General features: G+C 38.5%; 1 protein-coding gene across 1 annotated transcript in view; it reads right to left on the reverse strand.

The window, feature by feature from the left end:
• CFH (complement factor H) overlaps positions 1–16,536 on the reverse strand; it is a gene marked incomplete at both ends in the record, with an annotated part of 35,033 nt that overhangs the window by 8,034 nt on the left and 10,463 nt on the right. Inside the window, 11 exons of the mRNA XM_079535843.1 lie at positions 2,476–2,652; positions 3,313–3,486; positions 4,695–4,877; positions 6,114–6,296; positions 7,670–7,843; positions 9,031–9,210; positions 10,253–10,429; positions 11,952–12,131; positions 13,406–13,597; positions 14,702–14,881; positions 16,172–16,342. Of these exons, the coding sequence (XP_079391969.1) occupies positions 2,476–2,652; positions 3,313–3,486; positions 4,695–4,877; positions 6,114–6,296; positions 7,670–7,843; positions 9,031–9,210; positions 10,253–10,429; positions 11,952–12,131; positions 13,406–13,597; positions 14,702–14,881; positions 16,172–16,342 (1,971 nt within the window). The remainder of the gene's footprint in view (positions 1–2,475; positions 2,653–3,312; positions 3,487–4,694; positions 4,878–6,113; positions 6,297–7,669; positions 7,844–9,030; positions 9,211–10,252; positions 10,430–11,951; positions 12,132–13,405; positions 13,598–14,701; positions 14,882–16,171; positions 16,343–16,536) is intronic.

Below are 16,536 nucleotides of genomic sequence, written 5' to 3' on the forward strand. Positions count from 1 at the left end.
CCCTGGGCAGCCTGTTCCAGTGCTCCGTCACCCTCACTGTAAAGAAGTTCTTGCGCACATTTGTGCAGAACTTCCTATGCTGCAGTTTCCGGCTGGTTCCCCTTGTCCTGTCTCCACTCACCACTGAAAAGAGTCCGGCCTCGCCATTCTGCCCCCCACACCTTAGATATTTATAGACCTGGATCAGGTCCCCTCTCAGTCTTCTTTTCTCAAGGCTGAACAGACCCAGTTCACTCAGCCTTTCCTCGTAGGAGAGATGCTCCAGGCCCCTCACCATCTTCGTGGCCCTCCGCTGGACTCCTTCCAAGAGACCCCTGTCTTTTTTGTACTGGGGAGCCCAGAACTGGACGCAGTACTCCAGATGAGGCCTTACCAGGGCAGAGTACAGGGGGAGGATCACCTCCCTCCAAATGAAAATGAAGTGTCTTGAAAGACAGATAAATAAATATAAACGGTTCACAAAGCAAAACTTCTTTCCTTTCTCCGTCCTACAAGGGTTTTTTGTCTTTTGATTTGACCCAAGTTAGAGCCATATGCCACTTCATACAAAGAAGATACAGTTAAAACTTAGTAACAAGAACAGGTTAAAAATCATAGGCAGAGAAGCAAAAGAAACTGTCACATTTTTGGGATACTGAATGTGAGTTTCTAGAATTTTCACTAAGTTAAGTTTGTCCACAACTCACAAAACTGTACCAATATCCTGGAGATTTTCTTGCCAAAGCGGGGGAAAAAAAAAGGAGAGCATCAGAACTTATTAAGAACTGCAATCTACTTTCCCAGATATACAATGGATCAAACATCTACTAAGCCTTCCTGAGTCAAGATTGTGCCCATACTTTATTCACTTGCAGAGTGAACATGAATTATTCATTTTCAGTTACCAGTAAATTAGATTTATTAATTGATGCATCAAGTTGAAAGCATACATTTCTACTCAATTCTACGAGACAAGGATCTAATAATAATCAAACTTCCTGTTCAGCAACGGGGACTGAAAATTTTATTGCAGAACATTTATTTTATGAACAGCTCAAACATTTTTCTCTATTCTTCTCTATGTCTGCCACTTATCAGCAGAAGTGGAAACTCACAAGCAAGAACAGAGAAAAAAAACCAGCACGATGCACCAAAATTTTTCAGTTTAAAGATTCACTTGGCACGTTGTGCACGAGTCACTATCTTGCACCTCATTTGTCCCGTATTTCTATTTCCTATCCACTTCTGAAGACACTTTCTTCTATCTCTTAATGAACTTCTGCTCGTAAGAGATTATCTGTATTGGTAATGTTTTAACCATTGGCCTACAGATTCCTCAGCATATGAAGCACAAATACAGGCTAAGTGGAGAAGAGATTGAGAGCAGCCCTGAAGAGAAGTATTGGAGGTGCTGGTTAATGAAAAACTTGGCAACGTGCGCTTAAAGTCCAGACAGCCAACAGTATTCTGGGCTGCATCAAAAGAAGCATGGCCAGCAAGGCAAGGGAGGTGATGTCCTGCTTTACTCTGTTACTGCATTCAGCCCACTGCATTCAGCTCTGAGGCCTCCAGCACAAAAAGGACATGAACATGTTGGAGCAGGTCCAGAGGAGGCCACGAGGATAATCAGAAGGCTGCAGCATCTCCTGTGAAGACAGGCTGAAGGAATTGGGCTTGTTCAGCCTGGAGGAGGCTCCAGGAGCTCTCAGTATGGCCTTCCAATTCTTAGAGGAGGAGCTGGGGAAGGGCTCTTTATCAGAGAATGGAGAGATAATGAAAGTTCGGTAATGGCTTTAAAATAAAAGAGGGGAAATTTAGATCAGATATTAGAAACAAATTCTTTACAATAGAGGTGATGAGATACTGTACAGTTTGCTTGGAGAATCGGTGGATGCCCTATCCTCAGTAATGCTGAAGGCCAGGCTGGATTTGGCTTTGGGGAACCTGACTTAGTGGGTGATATCTCTGCCCACGGCAGGGAGTTAAAACTCGATGATTCTTAAGATCCCTTCCAACAAAAAACATTCTGTGATTCCTAAGGACAGACATATAGAGTTATGTCATATTGCTTATACTTGTATTTCAAGAAGAAGACACAAAAAATAGAAGAAAAAAACAAGAGCAAAGACAGAAAAAAAGAAAGTGCTACCACTCCATCCAAAATTCTCAATTGATTCACCAGGACACAATTTAAAACCTCCTGCTCAACAGACACTCCACACTGAAGTACGCTACACAAATAAACACACAGCTCTTGAGGAATTGCCTGAAAATGTTATGTGCCATCTCAGATACATCTATCTGAATAAAAAAGCCTACAGCTTAACAGTTCAACTCCATTTTTTTCCAACCAACTTACATTCCATTGCTTATCTGTACAATTACCTGTTTGTGACAGTCCTAACAAAAACAACAGCATCTTTTCGCTAATGATGACTGCAAGTACACAACACAGAAGTTCATTATAAAATAAAGAGAAAAACAAATACTACTGACCAACGCAGTATGGTGGTGACTGCCATTTCCCATTTATACATGTTATTTCACTTGCACCGATGAGATGGAAACCCTCCAGACATGAAAAAGCTATTTTACTCCCATTCTTGTAATTTCTTCCGATCGGTATCTTCTTAGCATTAGGCAGCTGTGGTGGAGGTGGGCATGTATTCTCATCTAAAGATATGCATTCATTTCATAACAGAACAGAAGATGAAGCATAACAGTTCGTCATAGATTGCAGTAGTAACCAACAGCTAAGAAAACAATAGCAGTAGACATCTCTTCAGTAGCTGTCTCAAGTTTTAATTAGTAGCATGATCATTTTGCTCTGCTTGAAAAACACTAGAGCTGCTCTCAGATGCTTACAATGCTTTCAACATGTTTTCACAGAAAGCGTGCTCAGAAGAATATACACCATGGGTGTCTTTTTCTATCTCAAAATTGCCTTCCTATCATAAACCGGTAGCCTCTCTTTTCCGTTTCACTGGGGGAGGACTGGGAAAGGGGAAGGAAAAAAGAAAACTCAGCAATATAAGATCTTTGAACTTTTCTCACATCAAAAGTGACAGTGATGATGATTCCACTGTCAGAGTAGATACTATTAAGTCTGCTTCACTAAATAGAGTTTCTAAATCTAATTTGCTGTTCAAAGGATTTCCTTAATTAGTTCACATGACTATGTAATTATATATATATATATATATATATATATATACACAAGAATGTAAGCATTTCTGTTACTGATCATGGCACAGAGATGCTAAGAATCTTCAATGACGAGCATTTACCGTGCCTACAAAAGAGAAGAAATTGTATGCAAATCTAAAATCATACCTGTACACTGAATCTCTGGAGACCATTTTCCGGACACACAAGTTGCCTGTTTAAATTGTCTGTCAGCTGGCTTACATTTATATGTTAAATGCAGCCCAGTCTCCTTTGCTTTCCTGGGAGAACCAGTGCGTACAACCACAATATCCTCTGGACGTACACACTGATGAGATGGGGCTGAAGAAAATCAACACAAGTAGTTAAAGAACAGATTTGGTTCAGATAATATGTATGCATGCATTCATAACGAAGAAGTCACCATTTTCCTAATACGTATCCATATGAAAATGTTTTTTTTTTTTGTTTGCGTGTTTTTGTTTTTTTGTTTCACTATTGTGGTTTGAAGTAACTCTTAAGATTCCTTCAGAGGTGGAGCACCTCTTCTATGAAGAAAGGTTGAGGGAACTGGGCTTGTTTAGCTTGGAGAAGAGAAGGCTCTCGGGAGCAGTGTGTGAAAGCTGAGCAGATTGTGTTTTGTGCCAGATACAGTCCTCAAAATAATTGTAAATAAAGTTACAATGTATCCAAATCATCAATGAATAAAAAACATCACTTCTAAAGAAAGGGAGAACTAATAATATAATATCATAAATGAATATGATGCCTAATAGTATAATGCTACTAATACTAATAATACATAATAATACTATAGCGCTAATAATACCATATTGATCTTTGTTAAAGTCCCAGAGTAATTTAAACAGCCAAGACGCTTTCTTATACAGTATCACTTTTTATCACTTTTTTTTTTTTTTTTTTTATAAACAAAATCACTGACTCCAATGCTTCTTTTCCTCTTAAGGCAGAAGGTTTGTTTTAGACAGCTTGCTTTTAAAAGTTTATAAGCTGTGAAACTGCATGAGAAAAAAAGAGAGAAAACCACTGACCAGAAATGGACTAATCTACATAAAAATGACAAGGATAAGGTAAAACCAGCGCACTGAGGCTATTAATATTATTTCTAATTTCCAGAGATATAAATCTTCATTTAATTAACACAACATGCACGTGACTTTTTTTGCTGGTATGTCTGAAGTTTCTGAAGGGTCCTTATTGCTGGGAAACACAGGCAAATGAGTACAAAACTACTGCTGTAGGGTGAAAGACGTGGAGCAGCCATATTGGATTTTAACCACTGTGTAACCATCCATTCCCTTCCCCAAAACTACTCAGTGTTTACAAATTTGTACCTCCATAGTCTTTCCAGGATGAAGGATGTGTTATGTTAACTTTTAAAAGAGGAGGAAATGAAAAAAAACTTTTGTTGAGATGTGAGAAACTATAGTACCTCAAGTTACCTATTGATTCCCGAAGTCCTTGAAACCATGACTATAACAGTGTTAAACTCATAACTGAAATATTACGGAAATACGAAAGAAGATTACCGTTACAAAGAGGTGAAGGCTTCCATTCCCCATTAAGACATTTTGTTCTCATTCTGCTAGCATTCCCAGAGCCTTGCTTACATCCATAGGTTACTTCATCGCCATGAGAAAACTGGACTCGATCTTGCTGGTGAAGAACAACATTCAAGAAAGAAGAAGGTGATCCACATGGCATTTTGTCTTCTGTTGAAAAGAACAGAAATATTCCACAAAGTATTGATGTCACATATGAGTGTCCAAAAGAACTTAGATAAAATAATTCATTTTGCATTTGGTGAGTAAAACCTGCTCCCATTAATTAAACGTCTTGAATAACCTTCTACACAGTTGGGGTACATCTTTAATTTAGTCAGTTGACTAAATTTCTTTCCTTTCCATCACTGAGATAACTCCAGGATGTACTCCATGAGTCATTTCGGCTAAGGTTAATTTCCCAAACAGTTTTACAAAGGTACATGAATCCTAAAGTGTAAGAAAACCTTCAGTTAATCCAACTCATCTGGATCCTTTATTCTGGTCAATCAAAAATTACATTCAATCATATACCTACACATTTGTAATGTACAATTTCAATTAGCATTACTACAAGAACTGTCTAATATCACTTAGAATTGATTAGAGGGGCTGCAGAGTTGTCTCCTCTCTGTGATAACTGTAGTTTGTGCTGCGGGCTGCCATCATTGCTGTGCTAGGGACAGCGAAGGTTGGTGGCTTGCAAAGATGAGTGCAGCGTATGAGTAGTCCTTATGAGGAAGGAAAAGGGGGATGTAAATAGAACAGATGCATAAAACTGTCTTCCACCGGAGGAAAGGGAAGACCCAGGGCAAACTTAGAAACTGGACTTGAAAAGTTCTGCACTCAAGCTTGGATCACACACTTCTCAGCTTGTGCACAAAACCTGTTCTGTGTGGATCAAGTATTGAAAAAATGTGAGCAGTCATACAGTTTTTAAACATCGGTGTTGCTTTTGGAAGATGTGTCAGAATCCAGAAGCCAGAGATTACCAGATTTCCCAAGGTAGTTGCAAGACTTTCGAGACCTCTGTAATACTGAAGAAGTTTGCTAATGGATTCTAGCTCCGTTTCTAAGGAAAGATATCCACGTGATGGCACATTCCTCTCTGCCTGTTTCCAGACCTCCACCACAGTTAGCTTCAGAATCTCCTGAACAGTTCAATAAAATAAATACTTGTGGAAGCGATTATGTTCTCACAAGCTCTGTGAAAAACAGGGGCAGCTGTATCAGGGGAATCCTTCACTGAAGAAGTTTCCACAACAGCTATACAAGGTTTTTCTTGTTTTTACTGTAGAAGCAATTTTTTTTTTTTTTCTAGTGAACAGATGGCTATAGTTAATTCACATTTTATTATCTCTGTATTGCATCACCATAGTTTTATATACATAGTAGAAGGTAGATTACCAATGCAAGAAGGAGGAGGTGACCACTGCCCATCCAAACATTCTATTTCCTTTGATCCAACCAATTTGAATTGAGTGTCACATTCATATTCCATTCTGTTCCCATGTGGATACCATTCCAGAAAGCTGCCAGTAACATTTCCATTGGTGATTTCAGGTGGAGGTCCACAGCCTCTGGGATTCTCTGAAATCAAGAGATCAAAAATATACACTACAGTCAGGACTATTAGCACACTTACATATTAAGTGCAACAACAACAGCGACTAATTTATTGCTTAAAATTAAAAAAGAGATATAGAAAAGGTTGAACAGGTCATTATTTTATGCCTATGTCTGTTTAGATACATGCTGGGGTGGAGCTCACAGAGATGACTTACGCTGGCTCAATTTTCTCTCTTACTTCTGTGCACAATCAGTTTCCAGCAATGATAAAATAAGTGGTTCATGAAATCAATCCATTTTTAATGGAAGAAAAGCATCACATGGGCATCGACTCCACTTACCTGTGTTACACTATTCTCATGGAATAAAAAAGCAAATATTCTACAAGTAACAGTGAAACGCTATTCATCCATGCAGTGCTGTGCACTGTATATTAAAGGAATTCACATCTGATGGAGTGAATGCCTGCCAAGAGAGCTTAATATGTTTTGAGCTAAAGAGTCAACTACATAAAAAAACACTTGTTTTCAAATGCAAAAATTTGAGTGAAAAGAAGAATGAGGGCATGAAAGGCAACAACATAAATGACTGAGTAAGCAGGAAGGAAGAGGGATGAGAAATTTGAATGCCCTTGTCATTTTGATCTTTCTCATGGAAAGCGTGGTCTAAAAAAATTATTTTCGGATTCCACCAAGTTGTGCTTTGTCATCAGCATGGTGAGAAGAGTAGGGGCATATATCTTCCCTTCTGCAGGAAACTGTTAATCCTACAGGATGAAATTGAGGAAATTTGTAGTAAAAACTTTCACCGAGTTTCTTTCCCTTGGGTTTCAGCTGTGTGTCATCTCCAAAATCATTTTTTCCCCTTTAAATGTCACATGATCAGAGAAAACAGCATAGAAAAAAAGTCTTTGATGAGTACCAATGCTAGGCAGTGGCAAAAGTTATTTAGGGTGCAGGAAGAGATGGTTGTACTCAAATAATTTCTGGCAGCCATATCGCACCCTATTTATGCCTTTTTGGATAAGCAGTATTTTACACTTAATAATCTGAGTGAAGTTTTGTGCAAACCATTTAAGTGAAGCTAAGAGGATAAAGACAACAAGAAAAACATGTGGCCTGGTTATCAGAATCAGGCAGATGTTCTAGATACATTCCATGTTTTGACATGCTGAAAAGTGAACTGTGAAAATTCAACTGTTTGGTTTCTTCCACATAAAACAGCAGAACATTAACAAATGATCTGAGGAAAACCAGTGCTCGCCTTTTTAGAGATAACAATGCAATAATTGTTCCTGGGTATGAGACTGACTTAAAGAACGTGCCCACAAAAGTCTTCAGGACCGAAGTATTTGCATACATATCCTACCACAATAAAGTCAACAGAGGAATTACCTTTACATGTTGGCGGTGATGGGAACCATCCAAAGTAATAGCACTGAGCAGAAGCAGGGCCCACTCTTACATAATTACGTACACAGCTGAATTTCACAACATCTCCATTGTAGTATCTGCTCTTTGCAGGATCAACATCTCTACTGGACATTACTGGCAGTTCACATTCTATTGCTGTGAAGAAAGAATATTCCATGGTATATTGCAAAACCTACAGAAAATATATGAGCTACTACAAATGGAAAAGTGGGAAACAAACTAAATATACAGAAACATACAGAAATATACAAAATATACAGATCTGACAAAACAAGCATGGAGACAGTGATGAAACTTGCCTCCCAGTTACATTAATTGATTGGATATCAGGAAAATACAGGCAACGCTTTTGGGACAATCTATCTAGACTTTGCAGCTGATAAGACCCTGAGCTAGGGGGACCCCAGATAAGGAGCAGTGTGGAAATCAGCACAGCTATGCAAGTCCACGAATGGTCACGCAGAGGGATCCCAACAAGTGGAATAAACAGAAAAAGGCATTGAAGTGTCAAGTAAACTGTGCAGGTCAGTATGCTCATCTACTTGAGCCCTGAACCTGACCACCACAGTCCACCCTGTCATCTTTTATCTTCTCATTACATCTTTTCTTGTCTATCTTGCTGCATACTCTTACTTTCAACTCCATGTGTTTGCATGCAGCAAGGTCTGAGTGCAGGCTACTGGTGAGACCTGTATATGTGCCAGTGAAAAAATGTTGACAGCTCCTTAAATCAGACCAAGGATGTAGGCACTCCTGGATTCAGGTGCCAGATATCTCAGCCAGTGGGAGTCTTTAAATTCCAGCCACTGTGGCATCCCAAAAACCAGCCACTAGAGAAACACTGGTGTGAGGGAGGCGAGCGAACGCATGCATGCTTGAGAACCCAGAGTGCTGCATTTGTGCCTTTGCTGGTAAACTTCTGTCTCTCTCATCTGGCAAGGAGGAAGAAAGAGGACATAGCTGGTCTATGTTTATGTTTTACTTGAGTCCTGTATGTAAGCACTGTAGAAGGCAGCCTCCTGTCTGTGGCATCCTGTGTGGCTGTGTCAGAGCCCCATGTCTGTGAGCCTTTGGGGTTTGTGCTCAGCTTCATTAGTAGTTGAACCCACTAAGATGGAAGTGACACCTGCAGCCCTTGGGTCTGGGCAGAGGCCCCCTCCCCCTGGGACGCCGGGCTGCACTACAGCAGCCAGGCAGGAGAGGCGGGAGCAGGCAGCCACACTTTTATCATCACTTAACACTAATTAGAACAAAAGCATAGGAATGAATAAAGCTTCACAGTGTGCGCAGTTACAATGGTTAGTGAGTACAAATGTATTTACCGACACATTGCAGTGCTGGCTTCCATTCACCATTTACATCACACCTGGTAGTACCAGTTGGCATGTTATCTGCAGTCTGATATTGCTCATGACACACATACTCAATTATATCTCCAGGCAGGTATATATTTTTCCTTGCATAGTCAGTCGAAACGTGAGTTTGTGGTGTTTTACAGGATTCTGTGAAATGAAACAAAGTTAGTGCATTTGGTGATCCTGAAATTTGCTCTTTTGAGCCACCATTTCTATACTGCAGTGGGTGCTGGTTCTACAGAATGACCGGGGATATTTAAAACAATAAAAGTTCTGCAATGTCAGCACATAAATGTAGAATATCATGGGTAGTGTATTCACATAATATTTATTGTATTCATCTTCTTTTCCTTCTACTATTTCTTCTTATTTTAATGATGTAAAATCAAATAGTTTTACTTATTTTGCCCATGAACATTTGTGAGGGCATAATAAATATATAAATAAATAAATAAAATTCTGGGTAAACATAGTCTGAAACTAAAATATAAGGCAAAATATTAGCTAAAGTTGGTCAACATGGCAACATGGTAACACTGGAAGATCAATTATCTTCTTTTTTATCCTATACTCCTGTTCAGGAGAGGATAGGGCTTCTAAGAGAAAGTCAACAAGAACAAAACTATTTTCATAAGAAAGTACTCCAGTCTTTTTTAAAAATGTAGTTTCTAGCCTTGGAGTAGAAAGTACAGCCTAACCTTTTTTCTTTTTTTTATGCACAATGATAATATCTCTTCAAATAATGAAACATGTTTCTCACTAGTCTGCTGACTTGTTCTTGGCATGATCGCTTGGCTGATAGGCATTTCTTCATAAATTGTCCCTGACAAGTGTGAAAGGTGTTCATCTTCTTGTCAACAAGATGAAAGAACTGGGATTAAGTTTGTGTGCATGCACCTAAAATCACTGGAAAGGTCAGTAAAACATACTTTATGCCACTGAGGGTCCAAAAAGGTAGCTCACCTAGAAGACAGGAGATACTTTTTCCTGCTTACTCACTTTTGCTTTCTGTCTTTATTTCTTGGAGCCTCAGAAAAGTTCCTCTCTGGAGGCTCAGTCCTCTTTTTGACTCTCCTTCCATTCAGTAAGAAAACTATACCAGTATGGATGAAGAAAATCAGAGTGCGTAGGAAATCTCATTTTTACCAGCGGCAGCAGCAGGGAACTCTGAAGCCTGAGTGCTACTCACGGATGCACTTTGGAGGCGGAGACCAGCCACTCTTTTGACATTGTATCTCTCCTGTTTCTTGTCTTTCTGGAGTTACAAAGCCACTGTAACAGCTATAGGTGACTGTTTCCCCTATATCAAATGTTGCCTTTCTCTTCACGAAATAGCCGTTCCTCAGATCAACCCACTGGCACATTTCTGAAAGAGAAAGACAGAATTCCTTCTCGTTGCTAAATGGCATACATGTAATATCTAGAATAAGGAGGACAAATGAAGACAGCAGTAGGATTTAGAACATTTTTAAGAACATGATTATTTCTGCCTCTGCATTAAGGTCCCTTTCTGGGATCCAACCAAAGCGTGTAAAGTCAGAATTCAGTGTTACCAACTGGTGCAAGGCTGGGCAGGGATTTCATTTGCAACTGTTCTTCGACATTCCAAGACTATATGGCTGCATTTGGTTTTCAGCAGAAACAAAATTCTTAGGCATGCATTTTGCATGCATCAGGAGGACGTTATGCCCCTATTGCAAGTGGGACACTCCAGAGATCATCATCATGTGCAACTAAGATCTTAGTTCTACTAAAGAGAAATCCCTCAGAGTGCACATACTGCAGGACTAAGCAAACTCATATCAAAGGATTCCATCTTGCACAACAAACCACCACTGCAGATGGACTTGGTGTTGTGCCTGATTTCACATCACTTGGAATACCTTGTATGAGCCAATCTAACTGGGTGGAAATCCATCCTCTTGTTTAGAAGTTATGGCCTTGTATCTGGGAGAAAACTTCTGTAGTATACTGAATTGTGCACTAATAAATCATTCTGCAAAGAGTTCCTTCATTTCAAGATATGAACACAATAAGAAATGGCAACAATGGCACTTATAAAGATAAAGTGTACAAAGCCTTTGAGAAATGCTACAAGATGAATTTGAGTGTTGGGAGCAGAGTTAATGATACTTCAGTGTAACCATTTCAAAAGTTTAAGTTCCATTGATAATTTGTTGATGTTTATTGCAGTAATGTCCACTACTGGCTAACAATAGGAATCGTAGTTTTATTTTGCTTCCTCACTGCTATGCCAAAATATTAGCGAGGGGCTGTTGAGAACCTTCTATCACAGGTGTCTCTTTCATGCTGGAGTTGTTTTCTAAAAAAAATGCTCTGACAGTCTGAGAGATGGAATTCGTGCGCATAAAATCATTATCTAAGGAATTCATAATTCTGGTCAGGCATTCTAGCAATTTCAGGCTTGGCTCAAGTCAGGTTCAAAAGCTGGAAACAGTTCTAGAAGAGGTAACTTTCCCGTTCCTCCCTCCTTCCAATCCACCCTTTCAGACATTCTCTCTCTCATTATATTTATTAGCTTCAATTCTGATTATATTGTATTATAGTGTGTTATCTTGCATTCCGATAATATACTTCGTAAATTAGTTTGTTTCTCCTCAGATCGGTGCCACTGTTTTAATTATTTTGGGGTCCCCTGTTTTCTTTTTTTCCGGAGGCGCGGATAGCAAACTGGATAGCAAACAAGAGATACAGGGATCAAGTGGCATAGCTAGAGACTGAAAAGAGACAAGAAATTACAGATAGGCTGTACAGAGGCACTGAGACTTAGAGTTGCACTAATTAGTGGTGAGGAATTAAAATGGGTAATGTAATCATAGATTTATTGGTTTCAGTTAGAAACTGTGACAAAAAGTAAGCACACTCACCTTTACGGATACATCTTGGAGTAGGTGACCAGCCATTCTTTGTGCACATAATTTCACCATCTTCATTGTCAGTACGATAATTTGTATTGCAGAAATATCTAGCTCTTTCACCTTCTTTGTAATAACTTCTCCAATTATTTTGGATAACACCATTTTCCACACGCTTGACATCACATATTTCTAAAGAATAAAAGTAAGTACATTTAACCACATTAATAAAAACAGCCAAAACTGCAGTAAAATAATTCCTAGGAAGAGATTTACCAAAAAAGCCTCCTTCTATCCTTGTGTCTATCCCCAAAAGAACATCAGTTTTCAAATCTGAATCAAAGCATGTTTCCTTTCACTGCCCTGTAATCACTGTATCACAAAAACAGGAGCTTCATAAAGCACTAAGAACTGGCCTAGTAAACTAAAGTCCTTACTGTAGTAAATAAGCAAGGCTGGCTAACTTCACTGCCTCTAGTGTCACGTACAACAACTCTGGTATACTCTGCTAAGTCTCTCAAATTTTGATGTCTGTGCTGAGACACATTAGGCATTTGATCCCAGACAATTTTACTATCCCTGTGCAAGTGCATCAGCCTCTCAAACCAGCTCTAGAGAATTTATCAACAGCTAAGCACGCTGCCCCTACAGCATCCTGTATCCCAAGAGCTTAGACAGATGGAAGGAATGTTGTGGCAGCGTTACTGGAGTAACTGGTTGTTTCCACTGGGCACAACTCTGCTCATTCCCTGCATTGATTTCCTGTCCACCAAGGACAAGAGAAGAAAATTCAACCTTTAGTTGATCCTTCAGGTTCTATTGGTAGGTAGGAACTGCACTGAGACTGAAGATATGCATTGTGAGAGTTATGGGTTATGGGTGAGTCCTCAGCTCACTGGTTTAAATTTGTTTCCCATAGTTGAATGATAATTCAGTGCATCTTGATCTCTTATTTGCAGACATTCTTACTCTCAGCTTATTTCAAAAGTGTTCCACCTTTCCCCAAAGGTTATCCCAAAGGACAAGGCAGTGGATTCCAGATAATAACCTCTAGACACTGCACCCAAGCCACTGAAGGAATAATACATTTACATGGAAAAGAATGTATCTGTATGCGTCACTGTGTGTACAAAAGAAAGCAGATGCATGTGTGTGACCTGGACTCTAGAGAGGAAAAGCATATCCTAATTCTTACTCTCCTTAATTTTTCTAAATCTCAGGGATAGCTGCAGGTGTAAAGAATTACCCAAATCCAAATGTTTAATTTCAAACTTATTCACTTTGCAGTGTCACTTTATCCGGTGATTTTTTAAGCCAAGAACATTGGAAAACAGCCTGAGTGCAGTTCCAGGGATCAGCTAAAGCAGTTACAATTTAATAAGCTGCTAAGCTGTACAGTACAATTTCTCCTGCACAGACCATTAATAACCAAAATAGAATTAAGCATATTTTATAAATGTACTTACTGAGGCATTGTGGCTCTGGCTTCCAGCCCCCTTGAGAACAGACAATCTGAACCCAGTATTGTTCAGTTGGGGTGAAGTAGCCTTCACGACAGTGGTAGTAAATAGTCTGCCCAATCCTCATTGGAAAGTAATTCTGTCGCCAGCTTCTACTCAATATGATATTATCTACAGCTGGGTAGTCACATGGTTTCTCTTTAAAAAGAATTTAATTGCAACAATATCAACATATGCATGTCAAAAAACGTGGTGTACAAAGTTCTAAATATTAGTCCAGATATGACTCCATGGAATGCTTCCTGTAACTAACAGAACAGGGACTACATACACTGGTAGATTCCATGGAGTACAGGAACAACTGCACAGTGCTTCTGAATTCTTTCTCAGTGCCGATAGCTATGCACATAGTTTCCTCCTGAAATGCCCTGGCCTAAAGCACAAATGCTGGAGGAAGAGGGGTCATCCTGTGAACAGACCACTCAACAGTGAATGAGGTGGTCTGAGAAAAATAACTCAGTTTCAGAATGCAAAGAGAGAAATGATTAATCTCTATAAGACCAGTGTACTTTTCTTGAATAGATCTTATCCAAATGTTCATATATATGACTGACTTCACCAGAGATTCTTTCTCCTCCTTCTGTTTTCTACACTTTTAAAAAATATATTATTTTTAATGACAAAAGATCAAAGATTAACAAACTATGAAATTAATTGCTGAGTTTTGCTTTTATACTGCTCATATTGGGCAAAAATATAATTGTAGTTATGAGAAATTGAAGGGAAAAAAAAAAAAAAAAAGCTCAACCTCATAATCAATTGAGAATATTTTGTTTTGCTGTTTGACAGATTATAATGAAGTTCTTTATATACGAACACACAACTGCAAGTAAATAACTAAAACTACGGTAACCACGGTTAAACATACCTTGCAATCTGTACTTTGGTTTAGATACTTTAACACTCATTGCATCTTGGTAACTTGTCTGGCCCACTAATCTGCAGGTGTACCACAAATCTTCCTGTCTGGGAACCCGCTATTGCAAATTAACACAGTTTCACAGATACAGTGACAAATAATACTCATGCTCATAAACTCAGTGTGAATTTAGATTATACCAATATTTTTTAAGTGCTTCTTCCACATCATCACATTAAGCTTCATAACACTAAGAAACACAATAAAGAGGCATTTTTATTTCCTATGTTTCTTAAGATTTTTCTCTTGAGTTCTTTTTTCACTGAGATATTTCCAAAATAACAATTCTGTGTGTTGTGTCTTCGTTCATGAGAGCTACTTACCAACACAACCTGGAGCAGGTACCCAGCCACTGCTGGTGCATTTTGCTACGCTTTTGGCAGTCAATGTGCTAAAATGATATCCAGAATCACAGTCTATTGTGATTGTAGCTCCTTCTATATACCTGTCTTTTTGAGGTCTGAAGTTTCCATTGCGAAATGTTGGAGGAAAGCATACAACTTCTACATGGAAAGAGAAAAATAGGCGCCAATTGAAATAATGCCTTTATGTAGTTCTTATTTACATAGTACATTGACTGAAACTGCATACATTAACAGTCAAATACAGATTTCTTAGGGCAAAGATAAGGTTACACTTCTCTCCTACTCTTAGAAATGCACAGCTCTGTAAGAACAGACTACTGCAGAATGACCTTTGAGAGATCTTATGTTTGAATATAGTCCACTATGTCAGTTTGTAACTATAGGAAATGAATATTAATTAGTATAATTACAAATCTTGAAACAGAAATTTCAAGGACCAAATGAACAATAGGGCTGACTACTTTTTACTTCTAAAGTCCTTCTGGAAGAGATCCCAGGAAGGCGGGCAGTACATAATATCCTATAACACTGCCCTACTGCCAATGTATTTTTTCAGTTTAAAGCATCCTTTGTTAACTTCTTGAACATGATTCAAGCACTAAAGATTTTCCCCAATTTTATATCAAATTAATTTAGCTAGGACATGGTTACAAGTTCCTATTTGTGGAATTTAGAGTTCTAATTGAATTCTTTAAGTGCTGTAGTGAAATGATACTAAACTGAACTTTCACTAGTTAACATGTTAAAGTTAAACCCCATAAACAGATTTCACTGAAAATGTCTTCATGTGAAGAAAGGAGGACTTCAGTAATCATTATCATTACTCTGAGAAGCTGATTTCAAATTTTCCCATGCTGTTAAAAACTTCAGATTCTTCCTTTAATTTAAATTTTTCCAATATTAACATTTTTTCCCCATCCTGCTTGCTTAAAAATTGTTTTTAGTGTCTGATTTTTTCCATTCCTTTGCTAAAATATTTCCACTGCATTTTGTAGGAGGCAATGAGATTCAGTATTATCCTTTCTATTTGTTCAAGTTAGGAATTCTTTCTAACTCAAGATTTTATGTGCTATGTTTTGTCCACTAGTCCAGATTTCCAGAATAAAAAGGAACACAGTACCTTTCTGCAACTGCTAATGCTCCAGTATTTCAGCATCAATCTATTTATGCAATATACACAAGAAATTCTACTTTCCTAGTCCCATGCACCTACGCTTGAGTAATGAAAGGCTGAATTAACTATTTTTGCCATGTCCCTTAATGAAAAACGAATATCAGGATCTTTGGCTGTTTTAACCCTTAGTCCTGCCAGATCTTCATGGTGTATTAGTCAGATGCCAATGAAATTATTATTTTTATGAACAAACTAACATTTGGCAGTACTAATCTCAGAAATTACTCCCAAAACAACTTAAGGAAGCGGCTGACCAGTGCAATAGGGGGTTGGATACCATCCAGATTCCGTACACTGTACATCTGCTCGTTCACCATACGTGTATCCTTTGTTACAGACATAATGCAGTTGCTCAGACTCCCTGTAAGTCTTCTGCGAGGAATGTACAATTCCATTTGGAATTGGTGGCACGCTACAAATAATATCTGAAGTTGAAAAAAACAAAATCCATAAATTCATATAATTTTATACAGTTTTATTTGCTGAGAATAAATCCCTACTGGAATAAAAATTAGTGGGATTTTTTTTCCCCTTTTGAATTTATTGAAATTAGATCAATAAAAACACTTGCACTCAGAAGCTGTGTGGAACTTAACTGAGAACTCTTCAGTGACATGAT

The sequence above is a fragment of the Tetrao urogallus genome (genome assembly GCF_951394365.1).
Source record: "Tetrao urogallus genome assembly, chromosome: 5".
In the NCBI taxonomy this organism is placed as follows: Eukaryota; Metazoa; Chordata; class Aves; order Galliformes; family Phasianidae; genus Tetrao; species Tetrao urogallus.